At 55.1% G+C, this 27,964-nt stretch overlaps 1 protein-coding gene across 1 annotated transcript in view; it reads right to left on the bottom strand.

The window, feature by feature from the left end:
- Positions 1-1,348: 1,348 nt before the first annotated feature.
- The window catches only part of KY (kyphoscoliosis peptidase), a 51,430-nt gene continuing 24,814 nt past the window's right edge, over positions 1,349-27,964 (bottom strand). The window contains exons 4-11 of the mRNA XM_077130184.1: positions 24,474-24,548; positions 22,326-22,388; positions 19,532-19,614; positions 16,983-17,091; positions 15,559-15,676; positions 7,999-8,187; positions 6,535-6,725; positions 1,349-2,934 (exon numbers count right to left, since the gene is read on the bottom strand). Of these exons, the coding sequence (XP_076986299.1) occupies positions 2,039-2,934; positions 6,535-6,725; positions 7,999-8,187; positions 15,559-15,676; positions 16,983-17,091; positions 19,532-19,614; positions 22,326-22,388; positions 24,474-24,548 (1,724 nt within the window). The 3' untranslated portion in view covers positions 1,349-2,038. The remainder of the gene's footprint in view (positions 2,935-6,534; positions 6,726-7,998; positions 8,188-15,558; positions 15,677-16,982; positions 17,092-19,531; positions 19,615-22,325; positions 22,389-24,473; positions 24,549-27,964) is intronic.

Consider the following 27,964-nt stretch of genomic DNA (forward strand, 5'->3'; position numbering starts at 1 on the left):
AAGATGGGATTTGAGTAAAAGACTTCAAAATGCAACCCCAAATTTCTACCCTGAGCGGCATGCGTGTAAAAATTCATGAGGGACTGGATTTCATTGCATGTATTTTTACTTCCGTGTGAAGAAATGCAAGAGATTTTCTGTGCCTGCAGATGTCTTTATAAAGTGGGTGCCTGGCTAAGGGCGGGCAGGGGCGAGGTGCCCCCAGAAGGCCCCCTCTGGGATTGTGCGGGGCGCTCTCTGCAGCTGCAGAAGGCGCTGGTGGACGGTGGTGATGCGAGGGGCCCTCGGCGGGACGCGCGGGGGTGTGCTGTGGCAGCCAGCTTTGCGTTCAACGAGTGACAAGTCCCAGAGAGCGCTTATTTTGATGAAACAGGAGTATTTCTTTCAGTCCGTAGACTCCCAGGTGTGAGAAGAGGCGCGCCGGCTCCGCCTCGGGGGCCTCTGCATTTTTGGGGCATGAGCGACAGGGCGCAGAGCCCGGCGGAGGCGGGGGGCGGTTGGACACCGGCCAGGGCAGCTCAGGCCCTGCACGGGGCGGGGGGGGGGGGGGGGGGGGGGTGTCTCCCTTGGTGCTAGCGGTGGGACCCGGCAGAGGATGGCACCTCCGGACCGGGCTCGGGGCCAGGCTAGGTCCGTGCTGGGCGGTCCTGGGGTTGTGGGGGTGGGACCCCGCGGGCGGATGTGTCGGGAGCCTGGGCCTTCAGGCCGCCTGGGGCTGTGAGGGACGGCCTGGCAGGAGTCCCCGGTCTACCCGGGCTGGCCCCGGGGGCATGTGGAGCGGGGTGGGGGGCTGCAGAGCAGGAGAGGCAGGAAGCGGGCCTGGACCACCTGGGCAGGGAGCGCGTGCAGCGGCCACGCAGGGCTTCTCTCCATCCCCCTCCGGCCACGCTGGAGCCGCGCTGCTGTTGCTATGGCAACGCCCCTGCCCGCCAGGCGGGGCTTCTCAGGCCTGAGCAAGGACAGGCCCCGACCTGTCCCCACAGAGCTGGGTCCTGGGGGCCTCTCTCCTCAGAGAAAGGGAGCACGGAAGATGAGAGCGCCATTGTCTCCGGGACAAGCCCCAAAGCTGTCCCGGGGCGGGATGAGGTCCCCCAGGTGCGGTTTGGGGCCAGCAGGAGGGCCCCCCCAGGCCTTTATTTAGGGTCATATAGCAAGATCCGGAGGGACCTGGCAGCCTCTCCAGGCCCTTGTGAGGGGGCGGGGCACGCGGTGCCCTGAGGCACAGGCTTGGCGGGCCGGGAGGGGCATCCCTGCCCGCTCCTCCAGGGAGCACCGACTCAGAGCTCTCAGGCTGCGGGGCTGCCTCCGGCCTCCCCCGGGCCCGGCCCCATCTGGGACACCGGTGGGCCGGGCCTCGGCTCCTCCCCCCCACGCTTTCTGGTCTTCACACCCCCAGCGCCCAGAGGCCGCGGTGAGCTCTGTGGCTTTTTGTGCACCTTTTTTTCTAGGGCTCTCGAAGACAAAGAAGCATAGGGATGGAGAGGATGGACAGGCCTGGGAAAAGATAATAGTTCAGCATTCCTTAGGGATCCAGAATTGGCCAGAAAAGCTGTGAAGCTCCTTGAATGGGGCTCTGCGACTCAGGGCTCGTCGCCTTGCAAATCATGCCCCACTTGGGCCTGGGGAGGGGGTGGATTTTCACACCATCATGTGCAACACTGTAAGCCTGGGCAGTATCCCTGCTTTCCCACATCAACCCTATATTGCCAACCACATCCATCTGGGAAGGAGGCGTCTGGGGCAGCGGAGTACAGTTTACAATACCTTGGATTTACATAGCACCTTTTTCTTCCAAAGAGCCTCTGCCTCAGGCCCCTCAGCCATCGCCACGACTTCCTCGGGCCGCCCCTAGGACCCCAACCCTGTAGCCCCCGTGGCAGAGTGGGGAGACTGAGGCAGGGGGCCTAGAAGTGAATTCATGCAGACCCAGCAGTGTCCAGGTCTCTCTGCATGTCCCTTTGGGCCCTCCCTGGGCAGATGTGGCCTCGGCGCCCTGGGAGGGTGAGTGGCAGGGGCTGGGGGCCTGGAGCTCGGGCCCTCACTGGGCATTCACCTTATACTTGAGGATGTAGGAGTAGAAGTTGTGGTTGGCATTCTCCAGCACCATGACGTAGACTTCTTGGCAGCCGGCCGTGCTGCAGCTGCCCTCCCAGTAGCCCTCGTGGTTCAGGGTCAGGGGCCACGTGTCCTGCCCCTTCACCAGGGCTTTGGCGACGCCATGCAGCTTCAGCTTGAACGGGACGTTGCGGTTGGCAGGGAGCACGCCCGACAGAGGCTCCAGCAGTTCATTGTCCTGCCCCCAGTTGCCAAAGCTTTCCGGGAACACGGGCCAGTTCACCTTGGTGTTGGTGCAGCACAGGAGGTAGTTGAAGACAAAGATGTAGTTGCCCGGTTCCTGCCGCTTCTTGACAAAGATCTTGAGGGCGAACTTGCCGGCATGGGGCAGCTGGACCTTGAGCTCCGTCCGCTTCTCCCGGTGCGTCTGGAAGATGTAGCGCTGCTGCGTCTCCTCGGTGAAGGGGCCCTCATCCCCGTGCAGGGAGGCCAGGATGCTGGTGCCCTCCTCCACGCCGAAGCTGACGGAGCAGCGCCCGTCGCTGGTGTGGATGATGGGGCCAGGGTGCGAGGGCTTCACCACGCCCATCTGCTCCGAGAACCAGCTGGGGCCCACGGGCTGGTGCAGCTCGGCCGGCAGCCGGGCGTCCGCGTCCGCGTCGCTGCAGTTGAGCGTGTACTCCAGCACGGAGCTGTAGATGTCGGAGCTGCCTTTGGCGAAGATCTGCAGCTTGTGGGTGCCGGTGGTGGGGGGGTACACCTCCAGCTTCATCCCGTTCTTCCTGAGGCTCAGCAGCCCGTGCTCCTGCTTGCCGTTGAGCATAAACATGAACAACGTCGGGGCGCAGCTCTCCACGGTGACCAGGGCCTTCCCGTTCACTGCGGGGAGAAAGCCCCCCCAAGGTGAGCCGGGGCCGGCGGCGGGCTGGAAAACACGTAACCACCGGCCCTCTGGGACGGGGCTGCAGAGCGCCTCGTTTCTAGTGTTTGCGCATTTCCTGCGGTGTGAACGCTTCCCGGTGGCTGATTTTAAGCAACCAGGGTAGCTGCGGCTCAACCCTGGGATCCACCAGGTGGTTTTCTTCAACAGAACTGGAAACTCAGGGCAAAATCTGCTCCCTGCTGGACCGGCTGACCTCATCCACGTGACTCATACTAGGTGACGCTGCCTGCAGGCTTAGCTGGGGGCCGTGGCAAGGGAGAGGGTGCAGGGGCAGGGTGGGCACAGGTTCCCAGCTGGAGAGGCGCCCCCCGTTTGCCCACCTCCTCTAAGCCTCAGGTCTGCTTTCACACTGCTCCCTCCAGTATCTGCTCATGGAAGCATCAACAGCTGTCATGTAGACTGCAGTGGCTTCTCTGCTGGAGACCACACTCGGGGGTGGGGCAGATTCCCTGCTCCCCACCTCCCCTCTACACTGCTCACACAGGCCTCGCTCAGCCCCTTTGCTGGAGTGGGAACCCAAGGAGTCAGTGTATGCCTGGGAGAGTCTCCTGCATCCATACTCTCTCTGCCTCTCCCCTTGTCCTGCTAAAACAGCAGCATTCTCCGTCCTGGTCGCTGCTTTTTTGGGGAGAGAAGGTACTTTCCCTAGTCTTCACAGTCTATGAGCTCTCACCGGCCTGGTCCTCCCTGCCTGGCAGGGCCACGGGGTGGTGGTGGGGGCAGTGGCTTCCCTGAGAGCCTTGCCTTGCCTCTCAGAAGCCAGCCCCTGCCCCTACTCCCAGCCAACCTCCCCAGCCTCCTACATGGCTGAGCCGAAGGACAGAGATGGCTGCCTGGTCTGTACGCACTATTTCCCCAAGCTGGGGTCAAATGCTCATGCTGGGGAGGCAGAAACCCCACGCCTGGGCGCGAGGCAATGCTGGCGAGACATTCTATCATCTGCCACGAAGCCCTTGACTCCAGGCTGCTCGGATTCTTCATTCACTGGCAACTTGGGGAATGAGAAGACCCCCAGGTGGAGCGGCGGGATGTCAGCCGTCTCCCCTCTGCCTCCTTCTCGGGCCTCCTCCATCTTGAAAAGCTTCCCCAACTTCCCAGCGCTGCCAATGCCTCATCCACCCTGTGCTCCCCCATCCCTCCCGGGAGCCTTCCCTCCAACGCCCTCCACTCAGGAGCTCTCGGAAATCTGGACTCTCCCAGCTCTTCAGCTCTTACTGGATCGGGATAGGCACTGGTGGCCAGGCCTCCAGGGAACCCCCTCCGCCCGTCCAGTGCCCTGAGCCCCCCGGCCTGGCCCTCTCCCTCCCCTCTGACCGCCCATTTCCTTTCCCTCCCACCAACTGGGGGCTCCTCCTGCCTTAGTGCTGGTTTCTTTGTTCACACCCCCTCCAGTGCCTGCAGCCGCCCCGGGGGGCATGTGTCCTGCGGTAACCTCCAAAGGAAACGTCCTTATTCCCTCCTGGTGGAGATCCTTCCGCTCCAGCCTGCAAACGCTGGCCTGGCCTGACCTCTCTGGGCGCTGCCCCCTCCCCGCTCCAGCATGGCTGTGGGCAGGCCGACCGCCTGGCGGGTCCAGATCCCGGGCACCTCACCTTTGAGGCAGGGGCCGCCCCAGGGGCTCCCAAGGGAGGGTCTGTGCCTGCGGAGGGGCTCCTGCCCGCGTCCGTGCCTCAGGCGGGCCCTGGGCGTCCTCACAGACCCTCCAGGGCCCCCTCCTCTGGGCAGCAGGGCCCGCTGCCCCGGCCCCACCCTCAGCATAAAAGTCCCGACTGCTGAGTCCCTGCATCTTCTTTTTCAGGGAACTTATCAGCACGATTGATGATGGGAGCGCTGATGTGTAAGGTCTGCCCTCCTGGCCGGGCGCCGTGGGCTCTCAGGGCGAGGGCCAGGCTGTCGCACTTCCCGCCGCCGGCCCCAGAGGCAGAGGACGGGCCCTGGTGCCTCTGCAGTAGCCCTGACAGGAGCCCCTGCTCCTGCCCTGCCCCCTCTGCTCTCCTGGACCCCACCTCCCCCTTCTCCCTTCTCCTCCCTATTGCCCACCTCAGTTTCCCTCTTTCGCTTTCTTCCCGCCCCCACGTCCAGTCTAACTAGATACAACAGATCAGGTTGTGTATTACTCTACGGTAAGGAATCTGGTGTGTACGTGTCTGCGCCAGCTCCTCTCTATGGCATTTATTTTATGCTGCTGCGGCCAGGTCTGTCCTTTCCCGTGCTTCAGCCCCGCAGCAGGCAGAGCGGCCCTCCATCTGATCAATGGTAGCACAGGAAACAGATTCTCAAAGTGAGCAACCCCAGGCTGTTATTTCAGCAGCAGGAGCTGCCAGGGGTTGGTAGTTTTACAAAGTACGTGAGTGCCGCATGGCCGGGGGAGGAGGCTGTGGTGAGGCGGGAGGGACAGGTTGGTGGGAAATGACGCGGGGGCACCCACGCTTCCTGGCCGTCCCCTCACCCGCCGGGCTTTGTGGGTGCACGCACAGGCCACCAAAGTCTCCTCTGAGCTCAGGGCCGTTTGTCCCGGGTGCACTGAGGCCCCTGATGGCAGGGGCAGGCTGCTCTCTGCTGGGGGTGGGGAGTACGTGGACCAGATCTTCCTGGGCCCTGCTGCATGTCCAGCCCTGGGCTGGTACTGGGGCCTTGAGACACTGTCCCTTAGAGAAACCCCGTGAGGCCCAAGACCTGGGACTTTCCTCCCGACCCCACGCCCCATCCACCTCCGAGTGCAAACACATCCAGCTCCCGTGGAGAGCTCTGTGGGCAAAGGCTGGCCCAGGCCAGCTAATCGGTGCCCTGCCCTGCCCAGCTCTGGGGAAGCCGGCTGGAAAAGGCTGGAACCTGCCTCCAGGAGGTGGGGTGGGAGGAGGCCAGTGGAGCCAGCAGGCAGCTGGCTAACTCTTCTCAGGGGCAGCAAGGGAGGCGTCCTGAGGAGGCCAGAGCTCCCTCTGGAGACCTCCCTCATGCAGGTGTGAGGGACCGCTGTGCCCCTCCCCTGTCATCTGCTCCCTCCACCCACATTACATCCACCCCACCTACCTGTCACGCCTGCCCCTCCTCTTCCACCACCCAGCTCAGCATCCAGCTCCCTGGGGAAGCCTCCCCCCAACCCATGAGGCGGGCACTCCGGGATACCCCTGCCCCTCTCCCCGACCCAGCTGGCTAGTCCACTGAGGCACAGATCTTGGCTCTATGGGGGAACACGTTCTCCCACTCAGGAGTTTGGAAAGAGAACACAGCAGGCTAGCCCACTTCTGCTGGGCCCCTGGAGGTTCTCCTCTTCCCTGCTGCATGGGCTGAAGGGGTTCCCCCAGCTCCGGGCCCTCCAGCCCTGCTTCCATGGCGGGCCCTGGGGAAGCCGACACCCTCCACCACCTCCCCATCCTGGCCCATGCTGGGGTGAGAGGCGCACGCCCGACGGGCTGTCTCAGCAGTCCGCACGGACAGACGTCCATGTGTACACACATGCACATGTGGGCAGCACGCTGAGCTCGCCGGCCCCGTGCGAGACAATGCCCGCTGCTGGCCGCCTGCCCCGGGCTTACCCGTTTTGATCACAGGGGTCTCGGGGTGGGCACTCAGCATCCCCTTGTTGTAGAATTCGCTCTTGTGATACATGTTGGTCTCAAACTGCCGCAAGGATTGAGGGGGTTTTAGCAGTTGCCAGTTCTTGTTGTCTGGGAAGTGGTCCTCAATGAACAGCGCGGGGTGTGTGAGGAAGTAGAACTCGTTGTAGCTGGAGGGGAGAGAGCTGGTCAGTGGCCGTTGTAGAAAGCTCTGCTCAGGGGAAGGTTAGAGGGGCATCTCTGGGGACCTTTATCTGGCTAACACACCCCAGGAGGGTCCCCTGACACCCCAAATGGGGAGAGGCTGTCCTTGGTGGCTGTTTTCAGAAACAGGAGCCAAAGCAGGGGCTGCGGGCCCTTGTGAGAGAGACCACAGCCTGCAACTGTGGCCGGCTCCCAGCACCCCAGGCTGTCCGGGGCGGGAATGGGTGCTCCCCTGCTCTCAGTGCCAAGGAGAAATTCAAAGGGAGCAGAGGCGTAACCCAGGGACCAGGTGCCAGGCAGTGTTCTCGTACCTGGATTCACTTTCTCCACTCCCCATCTTGTCCCTGTGCCGGCCTGGCCGGCTCTAGGAGCCCTGGGGGTTGGCCGGAGGGTCGCTCCCTGAGGGTCCACGATGCGGACCAAGAACGAGAATGGAGGGGGGGGGGCGCTCATCCTGAGACAGGCGCTGCTTCCCTTGCCTGAAACAAGCAGCCTCAGAGCCCAGGGAGGGAAGGAGGGCGCCTGTGAGTGCGTGCGCGTGCACGGCTGCGTGTGGGAGCACCGAGATTTAAACTGCAGACACTTCAGTTTTCTGAATAAAAAGGAATCTGAGCTGCTGATGGTCTGTAGTGAAGGCCACAGCCATAGGTTAAGTCCGGGGGTGGCCTGAGCTTGGAGAAGGAGAGAAATGCTCCAGCGCCCCCGCGCATGCCCGCCCGCCGCCGCAGTCACAGTGAGCGACTCTGTTCACTGGACGGCAGGCCCTTCCTCCAAACCACACCCCCTTTTTCGGAGGTGTGCGATGGCCTCCTTCAGCCCAGGGAGAAGGAGAGGGACCCCGCGGGTCTGGGGAAGCGCTGGGAGAGGACCCTGGCATCCGTGCAGAGTCAACAGAGGGTTCCAGACGCCGCGTCAGCCCTGCTTCCCCTGCACGCAGCCTGTGAGCAAGCGCTGGACGCCCCGAGCTCTGTGGTGGGGGGGGCTGGGGGGAGCCAGAGGAGGGGTCTCATCAGTGGAGAGTGGTGACAAAAAGGCCTGGGTCGCTGTAACTGCCTAGAGCTAGCTCCCCTCGGCAGCTGGGCAGGGGCGCTTGTGCAAGGAGGGGGCAGCAGCGGTGTCAGCCTGCCCCAGCTCTCCTTCCCCTCCCACCTGGCGGTCCCCACCTGCCACCTCTTTCAGCCTCGTGCCTGCCCCAATTCCACCGACCAGACCCCCAGCAGGAGTGACACCTGAACTCACAGGAAGGTGAATTTGGAGGTGGTCTTGTCCACCAGGCCACTGCCCCAGGTGCTGTCCACTAGGTGCCACCTCCCCTCCAGGTGCACGGCATTCCAGGCATGGTCGAACTCCCCCGAGAAGCTCTGGCCCGTCTGGTAGCCGAAGCCCTTGGAGTAACCAGGCACGGTCACGCACGGCACTCCCGCGACCCTGGGGGCGGGACAGGGGCGCTGAGGCTGGGGCTGGCCTCGGGCCTCCCCCCATGTCTGACCGCGCAGCCCCAGGCCACAGGTGTGGCTGCTGCCCAGCAGCCCATCCACCTGGATCCCCCGCCTTCCTGCCTCACACACGCTCACACACCTGCAGGCTGCAGGCTGTTACCCTGGGACTGGGCACGGGGGCAGTGGCTGGTCCTGCCGGGACCGACAGGCTGCAGTCACTGAATGACCGTGCACGCCACTTCTGAACTGCTCCCCCCTAGAGCCTGCCTGGCACGCTCTGTGAGCAGCTCTTCAGGAGGAAGACGGGGGCACAGGGGGATGCCTTAAGCACAGGAGAACCAGCAAAATGACGAGGTTCTTGGAACTAGAACTGCACGTAAGGTTGAGAACAGGAGATGGAGATGGAAGAACCAGAGTGGCTCTAAACACACAACCGAAGAGCTGGGTCTAGTGATCCCAGGGAGGCGAGGAAGGGGTGCTGGGCGTGGGGTGCAGACGAGGCTGCACCCTCCTCACCCGGGCCCTGTCCTGCAAAGACTGACAGGAGACAGGAAGAGGCAGCATGGCTGCCTGGAGCCTGGGTAGACACTGAGCTCTCCAGCCCCGCCGCTGAGGGGCCCAGCTGGCTGCTGGGATCACTCGGGTCTGATGGACAGGTCTGTCCCTGTGAACGTGGGGCCACCGTGGTGCAGAGCCAGGACGTGGAGGTCATTCTCCGCCTGACCGCCTCGTCACGATTTTGGGAGTCTCCTGCAGCCATCCTGTAGGGGGTGGAGATGCTGACAGCTAACCCAAGCTTCAGGGTTCCCCCGAGAGCAAGTCTGCCCCATTGTTCATAACTAAGCTGGCACCCCTTTCTGGGAGCCTGGGCAGTGTGGGATGGGTGCCGGTCACCTCTGGGGCTGTGACTGTAGCTGAAACTTGAGGCTCCAACCTGGGCCGCGGGCAGCGCCCCAAGGCCAAAGCAAGCGCCCTAGGGCCCTGCCGTGCCCCTTTCTCCTCAGCAGCCCTGCCCGTCCCAGGCTGCTACGTGGTCCCGGGGTGGACGTGCAGACAGTTCCCCTGCCAGGCAGACTTAGGACCACCCATGCCACCCTTTCTTGGTGAATTGGATAAAGGGCGCCCCTTCTTCCAGACGTTTTCCTTTCTTTGTGGAAAGCTCTTGTACTAAACACACAGAGCTATGAAATCTAGGATGCGCTGGTAACCCCTGAGATGGGGCTCCGTGGAGCCCTGCACAAGCTGCTCAGCCCTCCACGGTGGCCCCCCCAGCTCAGCCCAGGTGACACGCCTGCAGTCTGCGTGCTGGCCAGCCTCACTCTAAATTCAGGGGACATGGAGCTTCTCAGGGTGAAGGGATATAATGGTTACTCATTTTATTATGGGAACTGGGGAAATTTTTTCCCCTATAAAAAAATCTAATTAAAAATTGGCACAATACTAGATTAAATATTACTTATCTAAATCTACATATCCTTTGGAGAGAGAGTCATCGAGCAAAATGTGGTGTCCTGCCGGTGAACAGATTCTGATTGCCCTGTCCTCAGCTGCTGTTCCACAAGCACAGATGAGGACGTGCCCCACACCTGCCTGAACTGTCCTTCACCTACAGAGTCCAGGATATCCAAATGGAAGGCAGGGAACCTCCCTTCATAGCCCCCACAGGGTTGCTGCAGGATTCCCAGACTCTCTAAGGAATCCCACGAGAAATTACCAGCTGGGTCCTGGGGCAGGATTTTGGAAGTATGGAGGGGAGAGGGCAGACAGCAAGAGAAACTGGAGCCTGGTGTCAGGATTTCTTGCTGGTAGAGGCTAAAAACAACTCCTGGGAGCAGAGGGGTGGCCCTGGGCAGGAGGCCCCAGGAGGCAGTGGGCACAGAGCCCCTGGGTGGAGAGGAAACTTCACATGCACATCTGGGTGATGCGTGGCCTTATTTGGCTGCAGCAGTGGAGGGGGGTGCTGTGCAGGGGTAGGCAGGGTGGAGGGTGCTCTCAGGATGGGGAGACTGAACAGCCAGCAGAGAGGGAAGCATGGAAAGCCAGGGCAGAGGGGTGGAGCGGAGGTGTGGGTGTGGGGTGGGCCTTCCCTAGGTGCTAGGGCCCCATGTACTCAGAGATGGGCCGAATGAAAAATATTGGTGAGGTGAGAAATACTCCTGACACAATGTCAATATGAAAAAATCACACAAGAGTCTGTAATCAGGGCGGGCCACGGTGGCTTGGCAGGCAGAGTTCTCGCCGGCCATGCCAGAGACCTGAGTTCGATTCCCGGTGCCTGCCTATGCAGAAAAAAAAGAGCCTGCAGTGAGTACAAAGTCTATGTGTCTATGCGCACGTGTGTAGAATGAGGCGGTGAGGTGGGGAGGAGAGAAGGGATGTCCACCTGGATATTCCGGGCTGGACTGGGCCTCACTGGGCTGAGGCGCTATTCCCAGTGCCAATGGTCACGCCCGGTGTGACCTTGCCAGGCTCATCGAGGACAAAACGAAAGGCTGGGATTCCATGACCTCCAGTGTCGATTCCCCTCCGCCATGCTGAGGGTCGTGGGGAATGCCTGGGTCCGAACAAAGGTGACAAACTAAACTTTGGCTGCAAGCGAGGCTTCACTATCACGCAGAGACATTTTATTATCCGGCAGCAATGTGCAAGATGAATTGGGCTAGGGAACTCACAATATGAAGCATTACTGTTAATAAGCCATAATTTTCATGCAGAATCATCCTCTACCTACCTCTAGGAGGGGCTCTGAGTCCTGGTGATGGTTCTTAGGACGACCCACAACTATTTCATTTCATTAAAAGCTCTCTGACTCTATATTCTATATACCAAGCACTGTACCAGGCACCGGGGAATAGGATATATGGTACGGCATGATACGGAGTGATGTGGTCATACCTAAGACAAAGCTAAGGAGCAGCTGCTGCTCTGGAGGTGTGCACAGCCCAGGAGAGCAGATCCACGAAGCCTCTCTAAAATGCTAGTGCACGGGGCACAGCAAAGCACTGAGAAACCCAGAGGAGGAGGAAACAATTTGCCTGCAGAAGCTGGGACGGAATCAAAGAAGGCGCAGAGGGTGGGAAACATTTTCACCTTGTAAATAACCTGGGCCACCCAGCCTGGGGTCCAGAACCTCACCCAAGGAGATCTACTCAACCACCTCAGGCTGCAGAATAGTGGACTTTATTCTGACACCCTGAAAATCCCAATGCCACCTCCACAGCCCGTGGCTGATGTGCACCCCAAGTCACAAAGAGAAAACATGGAGGCCAAACGCCCTGAACAAGGTTTTCCTGGGGCACCCTGGAGGGCTGGGGGAAGCTGCAGCCCCCTCCCCGGCACCTGTCAGGGCTCAAGGACTCAACCAGAGAAGCCCTGAGGTGACGGGGCCCCAGGTCCACCTCTCCCCCGCCCCCCCAGTGTGGCCTGATGGAGAGGTGCAGCCAAGTGGAAGGCTGCAGCATTTCCTGGTTTGTCTTCAGTAAGCCCTAAAGCTGTTACGGCTTCTGTGAACATAGTAGTCTTGTTAATTAAAAAAAGATTTGTGTATGATTCTGACTACAGTTTGGTGCCCTTGTATCCTTAGGTATTAACTGAGCAGAGTGGTGGATCAACGCTGTGATTGTCATCTTATGCAGAGATGCCACAACTCCGTGTGGCTGCGCGGTCTGGCAGGGGAAGACACCCTGTGCATATCAGGCTCTGAGCAGGGCAGACTTTCCCAACTGTGCTCTCCTCTCTGCAGATGCCTGAGCAGAGTGGTAAAAAAGGAAGGGGCGTGGGGACTGGAACTGTAGCAGAGGCAATGAAGCATGCTTTAAAAAATATATATATTTTTGCTCTCTTGTTGAAAATATTGTGATTTCTATACTGCAGCAGGACTAACATCATCATGACTTCTGTTTCACAATTTACAGAGTTGACTTCTGTAAACTCGACAGCTACTTTCCATTACTGTTAAGTGCTTCCTTTACCCTCTTCTTATACCAGCCTTATGGTGGGGTCCGTGGCTTATAATCACAGTCATAACTCTCAAGGCCCCATTTAGAGCTAGGTGTGGCCTCTCTGACAGGTGAGATCTGGCAGTTCAGAGAGGGAGGCTGGTCTGGCTGGGGACACACAGCTAATCAGTGGCCAAGCTGTCCTGGAATGCAACTCTCTGAAAGTACGGCTCAGGAGGTTTTCCATTTCACCAGCCTGTTTTAAAATCAAGATTTTGTTTCGATCTATAAACTTTTGGGTGTCATAAGAAGTGAAGTTCCAAGATGGTTTGCCCATTGTGGCATAAGTCATTTTTGGGAGCCTCATCTCTTGTTGCCTCTATTGCATCTTGTTTGATGTCCCTTTGCAGGCCTTATATGATGCCAGATGTGGGGATAGTTCAAGAGCACTCTGTAAATCTGCATCTCTCAGGAGGCAAAGGCCATCACTCCCAGCCTCTGGGGCCTTAGGAAGCATCGAAGACATCATGATGACCACAAGCAGCCATCTGATTGTCCCTACTCTTCCCCTCAACGACAGGTGAAGGATGGGTGGAAAACCAAATTGGCAGCTGATGGGTGACAACCAGCCCCCCAGCATCAAAACCTCTCACCGGTAATAAGCCCCTGTCTTTACCAAAAGTCTCTTTGGCAAATCTGCTAGCTGGCGGTGCTAGAGGCATGCTGACAGGGCAAGAGAGCGCAGTAGAGGTCGACTCCAAGTGGCAGGGGTCTGGCAAATTAGGCCTGGCCCCTGCAAGGAAATTAAGCAGAATCACTTAAGGCTGTGGGCAATGGAGGCAAAAGGGAAGGCATTAATGCTTGGAGAGAGAGACTGGACCAGGGGGTACAAGTGCTCGCACTAACAGAAAACACATGGGTTACCGGGAAAGGGAGCTGAGGAAATGAATGATGTTACCCAAAAAACTGTATTCCCTCCCAAATTACTTTATTGAATCAATCTTTAATGAGGTCATGGCAGGGAGGCAGAATGCACTGGCAGGAAGTGATGACCATGCGGGAACAAGTCTTGCTGAGAGGCCACCCTGACAACCAAGCAGGGACAAGTCAGCAGGTGGGCCTTGCACGTCTCTGGTCATTAAGGAATTAGCTAATTAATTTACCAAACCTTTGAGAGTTATTTTAAAATTTAGGGGAATTAGGAAATTGATGCCTGGCTGGGGTTTCTGATCTTTAAAGGGAAAGTTAAAAGAATTCAACTGCAAGCTGTTTAACGACTGGATAAAGTGAGGGATCTTGCACCTGGTAACCTCCGGGCTGAAAACCCAAGTTTAAATGATGCAAAATGTTGGGATGTGTTTTAATGATCAGCTGCTGTCCAGAATATGGCCATTGTTAAGCATCCAGACCAGGCCAAAAAGCTGAAAGTCTCACTCAAGACAAATGTCAATTTTCTGAGCTGGTGCAGACTGTAGGAAAGTTCCAGAGCAAAATCACTCCAATACTCACTTAAGAAAGACAGGGAAGGTTAGAAAAGAGAAGAAGCAACCCCCCAAATCAAGTTAGCAACCCCCCAGCCGTGTGCTCTCCTTCAGCCCTGCAGCCCCATGGGGCAGGCACAGCAGCTCCCAATGTGCAGATGCGAACACTGAGGTCCTGAGGTCAAGTGCCTGGCCAGAGGGAGCAAATCTATAAAGTGGTAAATTAAGGAAAAGAACGCAGTTTGGCTTTTGATCTGGCATTCCTTCCAAACCATGCTAGAAAGCTTATGCTGGATTAAGAATGATACGTTCTAGGACTTAAAATAAATCCTGAGTGTTTTCAAATTTGCAAATTCAGATGAAAATAATCACATCCTTGGAAGAGATGCCAGGCACAAACGGAGCTGAAAGCAGATCGATGCTTATGCTGTTATTTAAAAAGAGAGTAAAACCCATCTCAGACGTGTGTGCTAGGATGGCCCTGTTATTTCCTGTCACTCCATAAATAGCTGCTGAGGTCCCACTGGGTGTAGGAGCCTGAGTGGGGCAGTCCCCGGGGAGGCAGAGAGCACGAGAGGCTAAAGATGCCTAAGGCTTGGCTTTGCTGGGGAGAGAAGAAAGAGCACAGGTAAGGTCTGCAGGGGGGGGACAACGTCTGGAAGGGAAGGTGCCCAAATGATAACGGTGTTCTCCGGAAGGGGGGGTATTTGGGGTGCTTTTAATTTTCTCCTTTTTGCTTCTGAGCATTTTATAGATTATTTATGATGAACAGGGAATTTTTAACTAAAAACGTTATTAAATGAAAGCTTACAACAACGTGAACTGATTTTATAAGGTGTTGTGATGACCTTGGGGAGACCAGGGTGGGGCCTGGGGGGGGCACCCAGGGGTGTTAGGGAGAGGGGAGCAGAGGCGGCGTCAGGGGACGTGGGGCTGGGACGTGGCCGGTGGCCTCCGGGGAGGGCGGTGGAGGGAAGAACAGGGACCAGGACGGAGGTTGGAGCAGCCCGGGGCCAGATGTGTGTCTAATGACGGTGGTGGTGGGATGGTGGGAGGCCGTGCGACCGGGGGGCCAGGCCAGGCATCTGCTGTGTGTCCCCCAGGAACAGGGTGCTGGCTCACGCCACTGCCCACCCAGGGCTCGTTGCTTCATCTGGTTTGATGAACTGCCACGCGTAGGGCCCACCCGTGGGGAAGGCCCCTACCAGAGGCTGCAGAGACGGGGGCAGCTGTTCACCGATCCTTCTGGGAAGGGGGCACTTGGGGGGTCCCCAGGGGTGACTGTTCCCCGAGGGTATCAGCTGGGCTCTCCAGGCCTCGATCCTGCCTCAAGGTCCCGGGGAACTGAGAATAACACCTCCAAATACAATGGTCTCCTGACCAGCGGCTCGCCCCTCCATGGGGTCAGGCTGCAACGTGCCCCCCTCAGCACCTGGCCAGGTGCTTGATCCCAGAGCACGGAACACGGAGCCCAAAGGCTCCCAGAGAAGCTGCTTCCTAGTTATTCAGCTTTGGCAACTGCCAGCTCTTTTCAGGTGGGAAATCTTTAGTTTCCCCAGACAGAGCCCCTACCTGCGCCAGCCCCGAGGACAGCGTTCACTGTCCCCTGTCCCCGGGCCTGCTGTTCTTCTAACCTTCAGCTGTACAGAGACAGGAGAAGGCAGAAAAAGAGCCTTTTATAACCAAATTATCTCTGTGCATTCATCTGCCATTATGTTAATGTATCGCAAAGCTCGGCAGATGGTACAAAGTCAATTATGTTGGTGTTAAAAAGGGTGAAATTGACCTTTCAGGACTTCTGTGGATTCCAGAGCAGAGTTTGCAAACTCGTGTTTCAGGCCTGGCACGGAGGCAAAGGGACCATGCTTTCAAGGGGCCACGGGATGGGGCTGGGGGGCCGGCCCCCGCAGACTGCCTGCCTTTCGCCGGACCCCCCTTTACCTGCACATCTTCTCAAACAGCCCTGCGTAGCCGTCGCAGTTGGTCTTCTGGGTCCTGAGGATGTCGGTGGGTTTGAAGGCCTGGCAGTCCTTCTCCTGGGCAGCGGCGACGTCATACTCTGGCGGGCAGAGGAGGCCATGAGCGGCCAGGGCAGGGGCAGAGCCCCACTCCCCACAGCTGTCCCTACCCCACAGGTGGGCTTTCAGGACCTGGGGGGCCTCCCTCCTCACCTGGGGAAACCATCGTGGGCTGCATGGAAGTGGGCGCACCTAATGGGACAGCTGGACCTATCCCGTCTTTGTGTGGCAAGTGGGAGGCAGAGCAGGCCAGCTGGCAAGTAGTTCCAGCGAGACCCTCACCCATCCCTGCTGCGGGCCCCATGGGCACCCCGAGCTACGGTGAAAGTGTGTCCCCAACCCCGGAAGACAGCCTTGTTGCTTCACTAACAAGAGGACGTGGGCATTGGAAAGGGGCTGTGAGGCCCGTGGTAAGTCCTGAGCGGGAGTCACTGAGGCTCCTGAGGGCACAAAGGGAGTGTGGGAGTGTGTGTGCGAGCATGTGAGTGTGCATGAGTATGTGACAATGTGTGAGTGAGTGTGAGTGTGCTAGAAGGGGGTTCACTAAGTGAGGTCCTACCAAATCTCCTTTTTCTGGTCCTGGTGGGGCTGCATGGGAAGAGGTAGGCCTGCAGTCCCTAGAGTCAGACCCCCTACCTGTACCAGGTGAGCTCCTTCTCTATGCTGTACCCTGGCTGCCCACTTCTGAGGACAAAGGAGAAGGCCAGGTGGTGGCAGGTGAGGAAAACTGGCCAGTCTTTATGGCACGGGTAAGTGCCTAAGCACTAGGAGTCCACCCCATGACCTGGTTTCTCCATCCTCTCATTCGGGTTTGCAAAGACTCTTAGCAGGGTGCAGCCGCTGCTAGCGGCCATCTCTGGGCTGGGCTTGGCCGTTCCATGGTACATGTGGGCAGCTGCCCAGGCTCAGGTCTCCTGAGGCCGCAGGTGTGACAAGAGGGAGCAGGAGAGGAGAGCCCGCCCCGCTGGCACTGCACGTCGCAAAGCCTCTGATCTTGAGCTAACTTCTCCCACCAGTGGCCGTCCTCCTTGGAGAGGACTTTCTCCCCTGGGGTCCTCGTGGGGGTGGGGCGAGTTTACTGGGAAGCACGGCCTGATGGAAGGTTGCTCCGGGGGAAGGGCCTCAGCGGGGGCCACCGGCTGTGGGCAGGGGACTGCGCGGGACCCCCCCCCCTCGCAGGTCCTTCACGGAGACAGGGGGTTTCCTTCCTTGGATCGGGGAGCCCCCCACCTCCCATCTGGACCCGCACACACTGGTCATCGAGTCCCAGCGATGCTCCCCTGTGCAGGGACCTGTGGGGGATGGGGCTGGGGGCGCCCAGAGCCCCGGTGCTGCAGGGGGACCCACCTATGTGGTGGCAGATCCAGGTCCAGATGGCGCGCGTCCTCTCCAGGTCGCTGTGGGCCTCCTGCAGCAGGTCGCCTACCAGCTCGTCCAGGCCGCTCCTGACCGCCACCTGGGGTGTGGGGGGGGTGCTGGGCCGGGCCTGCAGGAGGGCCGGGAGAGCCCCCGCGTCCTGCCGCCTGCAGCCACCACCCGTTCTTCCTCCAGGCAGAAGGGGAAAAGGTGGAGGAGAAGAGGCCCAGAGGGACAGAGTCTGGGCTGAGGGGGTTGTGTCTAGGGAGGTGCTAGACAGGGCCGGCAGTGCTGCCCCACTGAGTCACGGGCCCTGGAGCCACCACCGCATCTTTCCTTGCAGATCCTGGGGCCAGCCAGGCGCACATCTGGTTGGCTTTAGCAGCTCCTAGTCTTTGGTCAAGAACAAACTGGTGTTTCTCACGGGAGTCCATAGCAGGGGACGGCTGGAAAGGCAGTTCTGATCCTGCCCCCTCTTTCTAGAGCCACTGGGAGCTTATTTCCTGCAACCGGTGCCCATGCCGCACTTCACCCCCACCTCCGGGGCACTGCTCACTGCCTTTTCACCTGGCACCCTTCCACCACCACATCAGAGCACAGGACCTACCCCGTGTCCACCGCCCACCGTGGTGGCAGTCTGAACTCAGGGGGACCCTGGCACCCTTGTTTTCTCCCAGCTGCTCTCAGCTTCATTTTTTTCTGTGTCCAGCTCAAAGGAAGTCCTTGATCCTTGGCTTTGTCCCTCTCCCAGGACTGAGAAGCTGACACTGAGAGGCCCACACTACTGCTTGGCCCACTCCTGACTTAATCTCAGCTCTTCAGTTCTGCGGCTTCTGGTCCTTTGGCCCTGACCTCCTGGACCTGCTGCTCTGTGGCTGCATTTCTGGCCTTGGCTGGGCTTCTGGCACAGCTCCTCTGCCCATGGTCAGCAGCCTGCCCCATTGCTCCTGGATGCCATTTCCAAATACTCACCCACCTTGGCCTCAGGATGAGCCCCTGCTGCACTCGCAGCAGACGGCCTGGCCTTGAACTCCCTAGAGATGCAGATGGAACCCCTGGCTTGTTCCCCACGGAAGAACTCCTCCTCCTCCTCCTCCTTCCTCTCTCCCTCCTGCTTCAGCCTTCCTCTGTGTGAGCTTGGGTCCAGGCCTGTTGCTCTGCGGGAACTTCACCATCTGTGCACCCCTTCCTCTATGTCCTCACCCCCTCCCTTCCTTTCCTGACTGCCCTATCCCCCCATCACGCCCTCCCTAGCTCTCTCTGAGTACTGCCCACGTCCAGCCTCCCTTTCATGGCTGAAGCAGCAGAAATGAGTCCGGCCTCATCCCCCGTGGCCAGCTTACACGGCTCCCAGTGGTGACCACACCCTCTCCCAGGACACAGGACCTTCCTGGCCTTGCCCCAGCTCCTTTGGTGGCTCCAGGTCCTTCGGCCTGTCCTCAGCACTCCCCCACCCTCATGACGACACCTGTCCTCTGGCCTCAGCTCTTAGCTTCTTAGCTAAACCTGATGACTCCCAAATCGGCATTCCAGCCTAGACTTCCCAACAGCTCCGGGCTCATCTATCCAAGTGGTTATTTCCACTGGACGTGACCCAGATATGCAAAGTCTCTTACCCCACCCCCCAAAAAAACTCCCCACCCTCCCAAACTTGCTCCTTGTCTCTTGTACTTTGTGGTGAGGAACTGGGAGCCCCCCTCTCACACCTTACTCCGCAAACACAAGCGGTTGAGTCCTTCACCTCTGCCTCTAGCTCATTACTGACTATTCTCCTGCTCTCTGTCTTCAATGCCTGCATTTAATCCAGGCCATTCCTTCTCCTTTCAGGATAGTTGCATGTCCCCCAGCTGCCTCTACTGACTGTCCTCACCCACGTACCTATCCATTCACTCATCAGTTCAATAAACAAAGTTCCCGAGTTCTTCCTATGGGCCAACCACAGGCTGGTCTTCCTAAAACGGTAGATGATCTATCTCCCTGCTTAAAGGAAACTTCATTCTGACCTTCAGAAAGGGTCCAGTTCCTTTGCCCTTTCTACCAGTGTATGTGAAGAGCCCGTCTGGCTCCCACAAATCCCACATGTCCCTAGACCTTCAGCGCTTGTAGCTGTCCCTCCACACACCAGATGTGCCCAGGCCTGAAGCAGGCCACGCACTCTGGGGTTGAGTGTGCTGTGGTCACAGTGGGGCCAGCCCTCTGCAGCCACGGTCCTCCACATCCTCTCCTGCCCCCTCGCCATGGGCCGGGGGCTGGCATGGCTCAGCAGCAGCAAGGTGCAAACGGGCAGCTGGGTTGGCCAGGGGGCCTTGCTAATGGGGTTGCTTCAGGGTGTGTGGCCTGGGACAGGAGCGCCAGGGTGTGGGTGGAGCAGGGGATGCTCAGAGCCCTTCCCATGGGCTGTGAAAAGGTGCTCTTGCGCCATCCATCCAAAAGACTCAACCTACATGCAGGAGGGATCTGGGGAGGGGCTTTGCCGCCCGGAATTGGGGAACTCCAAGTCATCTTGGTGGGGTGCGACCATAGGGGTTAGGCTTTCCTACCTGGGAGGCATAGGCGTCCAGTTTCTCAAACTGCTGGAGGTCTAGGGACATGGATTTCAGGCTGGACCGGTTCCAGGGATAGGCTGGAGAGGCAGGGAAGCCTTGGTCAGCTGTCGAGGCCCACAAAGGACGGCTGCCTGGCCTGGGGCCCACCATCTCTCCAAGGAGCTGTGACCGCCCAACCTTTAACACAATTCCCAAAACCTGGTTCCCCCAAAATGAACCAAGATCTATGTCTCTGGGAAGGACTCCTTAGTCAAATTAGTTTGGGAAATACAGCAACTTCTACAGTCCTCTTGGAGAGTCATAAGGAATGTAAGCCTATCTGTAGCCTGGAAGGCAGCTCCTGGGGTGGAGGCGCCATAGCACACCTGGGTAGACGAGGAGGGCCTGGCATCACCTCTCAGGTGGGTGGACAGACAGGCCTGTGCCTGGCCCACGGTCACTGGAGGCTGGGGCAACCCAAGAAAGCCAACCATAGTCCCCTGAGATGCTGCCGGGAGGACCCCGAGGGAAGCTGGAGCCCAGGAGGACTCATCTAGCTCCAGGATGCCCTGGATGATGCCCTCTTCCAGGCCGTGGGGGCAGAGACCCAGGGAAGAGATACAGGGCAGCCTTAGCAGCAAACCACAGTCCCAGCCCAGCAGAGCGCCTGGGCCCTGGCAGAGTCCCTCACCAAGGCTCTCCGACCCAGTAGACCAACACAATCAGGGCAGTCGGATGAGGGGAAGAGGTGTGCCATCTCGGAGCCTCCCACCTTGGGTGAGTGCAGGTGCTGGTAGGACCCTGAGCAGCAGGAAGGCAGGGGAAAGCAGAGTGCTGGGAGAAGGTCCCTGGCTGGGCCAGATGCCCACCATGCTGTGGGCACTGGACAAGCCATGCCGCCTGAGTCACACATTTATGGGGCTCCTGGGAGGATGGATGAGATGGTTGCCCATGTGTTATAGAGATGCTGCTCTCTGGGAGCAGGCAGAGTGTGGGCCCTCCTCTGAAGATAAGTGCAGGAGCAGGTTGCAGGGGGTAGGGCAGGGGGCAGGGGACAGTGTGGGAGGCAGGGGGGCAGTGCAGGGGACAGGGGCCCAGTGCAGATCAGGGGTGTGTAGCCTCTGAGCCTGGTGGTGGGGATGCAGCCACCATGGGTCCCACGCACCCCCCAAGAGCTGCCTTGATGGTGAGAGTCTACTGCCTTGGGGCCTTAGCCCCAGAGAGATGTGATGAGAGAGTGCGGAGGGGTGTGTCACCTTCAGCTTTGGCCTGAGCTGCTTCGTGACCCTCTTCTGGGCTAGCATTGGTCAAAAGGACAATGTCAGCTTGTTCAGGAGATGGCTAATGCTTGGCCACCAAGGAACCAGGCTCAAGTCAAGTTCAGCATTAGGAGTGGGCCGCATGGACCTTTCTGCAATTCCCCACTGCCCCAACTCCTGTCTTGGTAGGAACCAGGTCTTCTTTCTCAACCCCAAACTGGGTGTGGCCTGTTCCCCCAAGGCCACCTCATGCTGCTCACGCACTCCCTGTGGAAGGGGTCTGGTTGCTTTCACCAGAAGCCCCTGACTGGGCTCCCTCCACGTCACTCGTTCTCCTGCATCCAGGATCTGAGGGTTGTTCCTCCTGAGAGAAGGAGGTGGGCGGGCAGGCTATGCACCCCTAGCATGAAGGCTGTGGCCAGGTTTAGCCCCCTGGCATTCTCTTTGTTTCTTTGCTCCTTCTACCAGGACCAAGACATTTCCTCCTGTGCTGCACAATCTTACAGTGGAGCTCCCTTGAAACCTAGCTGGGTCTTGACTCCCACCCACTCCTCTGGTGCTGCTCATTCCTTGGTGGCCCAATCCTGCCCCGTGCGGTCCCCGAGGGCAGTCACCCGTCAGGCTACTCCATGGAAGGGGACGGCAGATGCCCCAGCATGCCCCTGCTCAGTGCCCCCACTTCTCCACGTCCTCTCCCTGCACAGGGACTGACACCCACAATTCTCTAGCAAGAACCATCATCAGGATGGCCTAAGTTGATATGGGGTCGACAGATACATTTAACCGGGTACTAGTCAGTGTCGCTTTGCAAATGAGTTCCCCTCCCATTTGGAAGAAGGATGGCATTTAAAAATGGGGTTGAAAACCCTATTACCAGTTTTACTCATTTGTGGATCCATTTTACAATATCTGAACATTAAAAATACCCATAATGATTTATGCCTCATTAAACCTTCCCTCTGAGCAGATTATATACGATCCAAATTTGATTTTGCATAAATACATTTAAAACACCCGTGGCATTAACCAAATTGTTCTAATTTTAAAGCAAAACAAGGAGAAGCAGTGCTGAGCTACACTAACCCTCAGAGGCCACCTGGTCTACTGAGGTGGAAACTGAGGCCCAGGGAAGGCAAGCGAGGGGCAAGTCAGGATTTGAACCCAAGTTATCTATTACCCTATCCGTGCTTCTTCTTCTGACCTCCACTGCTTATTCACATCGCTCACACACTATAGACATTTGGCCCTCAGCTTAAAGTTAATGTAACCCTGAATTCCGTTTTTAATGTTTCCCACAACAGGCTGTCTTGTTACTGGTGGGGCTTATGCAGGAGCTGTGAGATGACATCTGGTCTGGGAGCCTTTCCCTTCCTCGCCCGCACTCACAGCAGACATTGCTAATCAATCCCGATACTCCTCGGTCTGAGCCCTGAGGCTGCCCCAGCCCCCCAGCACTGTGTCCATAAGGCCAGTGAGGAGGGATGGGAGCTGGGCCACAAGGTTACACCAATTTTCCATCCTTGAGGACAGTGCTGAGATTTGCCACTTACCATGTGCATCTTTCACTCCAGGCTGCCGGGGTCTGGTGTTCCCATTTTTATCGCCTTGTAAACCTACAAGATCCCAAAGGTCAGAAGTGGAGATGCTTCAGAAGAAAGAAAAGCAAGCACCAATGATTCTCCGTCGGGTGGTCGTTGCTTCTTCTCCCCTCCTCTTCTCTCTCCTCACGGCCTCCGTGCTCCCTTCCCCACACAGCACTGAGCTGCTGTGAACTTCCTGGTGGGGGCAGGGGGGAGAAGGAACAGAGGGAGGAAACCAGAGAGGGCATGACAAGAAAGAGCCGCTGTCTGAGGGGAGAGTTAGAACGGGTTCTGACCTCAACTCCTTGGACCATTCATTGGCCCGGGGGCTCCTGCCCTCCTTTGGATTCTCCGCCATTTTGGAGCACAGCTGGAAATGTGGAGAGTGCTAACAAGCTCACTGCCAGATGAGTCCGGGAAGAACTGACCATGGGTAAAAATGAAAATTGGGGCCTGGGGAGTCAGAGGAAGGCAGTGGGTATGGAGCTCAAAAAGCAGAAAAGTCAAGTAATTATTAAATTATTCCTAGGGAGAGTTAAAGGCCAATCAAATCCTGTAAATTCAAGACCATTAAGGCAGAAAGGGAGCCAAGAGAGCTAGAAGGCTGTATTACACTCCATGGGCGAAAGGAAAGGAATGTTTCTTACTGGGTGAAGATTTCAAATCCAGTATAAAAACCTCAGGAACCTTATCGGTCTTCAAAAGACAGCCACAGGATATATTTTTCTGGAAGGCTTTCAAAATAGGGTACATTTTTTTTTGCCCTATGGGACAGACTTGGTTTGGGATGGGAAGATATGGGTTCCTGATGGGACTAGAAGGATTTAGGACAGGTGCATGGCAGGTGGTTTTATGCCCTCTACGGCCACTTATGCTGCAAAGGTGACAAAAGAAGGTTGCAAATGTACACAGGCCATGGGAGAAACAGTGGTTCTTTTGTTTCTCATACGGCAGCACCTGTGTTCGCTGATAGAGTGACAGGATTGAAAAGAGTAGCTGGCATTTCTTGAGCACTTAATACACCTGGCCTGCATGCTGCATTTGCCATCTCATTTAACCTCACAACTTTCTGAGGGAGGTGCATTTCTTTTCCTTCTTTTAAAGATGAGGAAACTGAGTCCAAAGGAGAGGTTAAGCCACCCGTGCAAGGTCTCACAGCTGAGTGGTGAACCCAGACAGCCAAACTTCAGAGTCTGCTCTCTCGATGCTAGACTGCCCTCCTGAGACCCGCCTGCTGAGGTCGGTGGGACTGGCAGCCTGGGAGGCGCTGCCTTGGCCAATGGACAGACATGGAGAAGACAAGCCATTCTGCAGCCTCCGAACCTAGGTTTGCATTTCCTTGGAAGCCATAAGACAGACACAAGGAGTGGAAGGGCAGGGAGTGGAGGAGACATTGTATTCTGGGCTGTGGGCTGTGCACAGGGCACCGAAGGCAGCCAAGTGTAGTGGCTAAATACACAGGCATCAGGGGCAGGCCTGGGTTGGCCCACTTCTCAGCTGGGTGACTTGGACAGTTATTTCACTTCTCTGAGTCTCACTTTGCTCTCTAAAAAGTGGGGATCATGCATCTACGTGATGATGTTAAGAATTACTGATTGCATATGTAGAATGGAATGATTTCTAAATGTTGTGTTAATTTCTTTTTTTTTCATTAATTAATAATAATAAAAAAAATACCTCTTCAATCTGACCCTAAAATAAAACGTATTTTGCAGGCAAAAAAAAAAAAAAAAAAAAAAAAAAAAAAAGTGGGGATAATACTAGCAGATGTTAAAGGGTTAGAAAGTCAGCAAATATCAAGTGATTATCACTGCACATGCCTCTTTTCAGGAAGTCAATCAAATGACATCTAAAAACAAGAGCAACAACTCTTGTGATGAAATGTGTCTTCAGCTAAATGTATCTTTACCTGATGTGCTACCCATGCCTCATTCCGGAGGCTCAGAACACTGGTGGCTGGGTGTGAAGAGTCCCCCAGAGCAATGCTGTCAGGCATCTGGACCTCCTGCGTGGGTCCCTCCTTTCCCCAGAAGACACCCGGGCTGGACGCTCCCCCACCCAGCTGCCCTCCAACCTCCCTGCCAGCCCTCTGCACACCAGGGGGCCCGTATGACATACATTTAGCCAAGGAGAACTTCTTGAGCAGCTGGGGCATGGCGTCTCGAGGGTGGACCTCTACCGTCAGCTGTGTCCCTGCAAAGGAATAGAAGGTTATAGTCTCGGCTGGATGCTGCCGGGAAAGGTTGCAATGTTGCACGACAGGGTTGGACAATAACAACAAAAACCCCAATTAGTTTTAGAGCTCTTCTCTGAAGATATAAGTCATTCTTGTTAAAACATAAAGCAGACGGGTTCCAGATCTAGGCAAGATGAAACAAGCCCACTCCATCCAGTTTCTCCCACTTAATTTGAATATAAACCCTGGACAGAATGCATGGAACAACTGTTGGAGTACTCTGCAAAGTAAATGGCACAAGGCAGATGGAGGAAGAAGACCAGAATTTAAAGTGCCACCAAATCAGCAGTGAGTTTACCATTCCGCCACTCCCCACCTTTCCTCTCTCTACTCACCTCTGAGCTCACCTAGACTGGACTCAAAGGCACCCCAAAACCTGGCAGTGCCCAATGGGTGCAGAGAAAATGCACCAAGGGACGGTTTCTTGTTCTGGCCTGGGGAGTGAGGAAGGGGACCTCTGAGGGCCAGAGAGGGGCAAAATCACCTGTATTTGTTATGCTTTGTTTTCCCTTTTTTCTGTTCTCTCCTGATGTAGTCCCCGGGCAATTCTGTTGGTGGTAGTAGGGATGGTGGTGGCCAGGCAGTAACTTTAGGCTTTGAGGGAGGGTAACTAGTCTCTCTCGCTGGAGGAGCGATGATCCCAAGAGCATGAGGTAAAATGTCCATTGCATTTTTTCTCTCTCTACTCTCCACTTGTGGACCCTGGGTGCAGATACAGTTATGTGTATGAGTGCATGGCAGAGTCAGGAAACTAAAGTCCCAGATTTTGGACTGGGCGATTGGGAAAGGGCTTGTTAAGGAGAGGGAGCTCACATGAGAAATTCTATAAGGTGGTAGATGAACTCCCGCCTCATCTCTCTATTCTGGGTATGCAGGGATCTCATCCTAAACATCATGCCACAGTCTTTGAGAACTCAACCATCGAGAGCAATATCCAGGGCCCAGATTGGCCACCGGGCGGTGTGCTGCAGGACAGCTCTGTGTCGCCCTGCAAAAGCCGCAATCCCAAGTTACTCAGCACAGAAAGATTCCCTCAAATCTCAATTTGGAAAGGAAAAAGCTCAGCAAACTCCAAACAGGATAAACACACAAAAAATCCAAGCCCAGACAATCAGAATCAAATCACTGAAGAAAAGGAAAAAAATATTGAAAGTAGCCAACGGAAAGTGATGCATTACATACAAAATTCCTGCTTGCACATCAGAAACCGCGCAGGACAGAAGAAAGTGGAACATTTTCAAAGTCCTGAAAGAAATGAACTATTAACTCAGAATTCTATATCACAGTAATAAATCACTCAAGAATGAAGACATAATAAAGGCATACTCAGATGAAGTAAAAGTAAAAGAATTACTACCAGCAGAACTGCTCTAAAAGAAATGCTAAAGGAAATTTCTTCAGGCGCCAGAGAAATGATACCAGAGGGAAACTTAGAAGAGCATCAGAGATGGTTAATAGTTAGGTAAAAATAACAGTCAATTATTTTTCTCCTAAGGGCTTTAAGATGTGAATGACATTTGAAAGTAATAATTATAACATTGTCTGATGGGATTTTCAATATATGTATGTAAAACATATTAATAATAAATGGATGCAAAACATTATAACATTGTCTGATCAGGTTTTCAATATTTGTATGTAAAATATATAACATAAATTTAGGAGCATAAGTTATCTATATAGAAGCAAGATTTCCTCATTCTACTTGAAATGATAAATGATTAATTAGACTGAAAAGTTAAGTATGTATATTATAATAAGCTAAAAAGGATCTACATGAAAGGAGTTATACAAACAGAGTAAAAAACTTAAATAAATTTTAGGGAATTTATGGAAGGTACAAAAATAATAAAGAAGGTGGGAGTAAAGACGGGGAAACCTAGAAACACGCAGAAAACAAATAATAAAATAGAAGACCTAAATCCAGACATGTCAATAATTACATTAAATGTAAATGATCTCAACACACTAATTAAAAAATAGAGATTATCAGAAAGGATAAATCAGCAAGATCCAACTATATGTTGTCTACACGGATCTGAATTTAAACATAATAATATAGGTATGATAAAAGTTAAAAAAAAAGATCAAAAGAAGGTGAAGTTGCTATATCAATATCAAACAAAGTAGACCTCAGAACAAGGAAAATATCAAGGATAGAGGAATAGTAATGATAAAAGGGCCATAATAATCTTAAATATGTACACATGTTACAATAGGCTTTAAAATACATGGAGCAAAAACTAATATAACTGAAAGGAAGAATGGACAAATCCACAATTACAGCTGGGGATTTCAATACTCCTCTGTCAGTAACTGATAGAATTAGTAGGCAGAAAAACCAGCAAAGAAATAGAAGAATTGTACAAAACTATCAACTAACAGGATTGCCTTGATGTTTAAGAAATGTTCCATCCATCAACAGGAGAATTCACATTTGTTTCAACTGCCCACAGAATTCATGAAGTTGAACCACAACCTGGGTCATAAAACCAACCTTAAAATATTTAGAGGCATTGGAATCATATAAAATTGCTCTCTGACCTTAATGGAATTAAAGTAGAAGTAAAAATCAGACAGATTACTGGAAAATCTCTGAACATTTGGGAATTAAACAACATACTTCTAATAATATGGCTCAGAGAGAAGTCTAAAGGGAAATTAGAAAATGTTTTGAGCTGAATGAAAACAAAAATACAGTATGTCAGAATGTGTGGGATGACGCTAAAGCAGTGTGGAGGGGAATTTCATAGCATTAAATGTCTATGTTAGAAAAGAAGAAAGGGGTGGGCCACGGTGGCTCAGCAGGCAAGAACGCTTGCCTGCCATGCCAGAGGACCCAGGTTCGATTCCTGGTGCCTGCCCATGTAAAAAAAAAAAAAAAAGAAAAAAGAAAAGAAAAGAAGAAAGGTCTCAAATCAACAATCTAAGCTTCCACCCTGAAAAGCTAGAAAAGAGTAGAAAATTAAATCCAAAGCAAGCAAAAAAAGGGAAATAATATAGATAAGAGAAGACATGAATGGAATTAAAAACAGAATAACAATAGAGAATATTCAATAAAGCCAAAAGCTGGTTCTTTGAAAATATCAGTAAAATTGATAAAGCTCTAGCCAGAGAGACCAAGAAAAAAGGTGATAAGACGCAAACTGCCAATATCAGGAATGAAATAGGAGATATCACTACAGATCCACAGACAATAAAAGAATAATAAGAGAATATTGCAAACAACTGTGCACATAACTTCTAGAACTTAGATGAAATGGACCAATTCTTTGAAAGCCAAAAACTACAAAAACTCAATCAGTAGTGTATAACAGGAATATTCCTCTATTGATTAAAAAAAATTAATAAAAAACATTCCAAAAGAATTTAG

The sequence above is a fragment of the Tamandua tetradactyla genome, chromosome 15, assembly GCF_023851605.1.
Source record: "Tamandua tetradactyla isolate mTamTet1 chromosome 15, mTamTet1.pri, whole genome shotgun sequence".
Classification (NCBI taxonomy): Eukaryota; Metazoa; Chordata; class Mammalia; order Pilosa; family Myrmecophagidae; genus Tamandua; species Tamandua tetradactyla.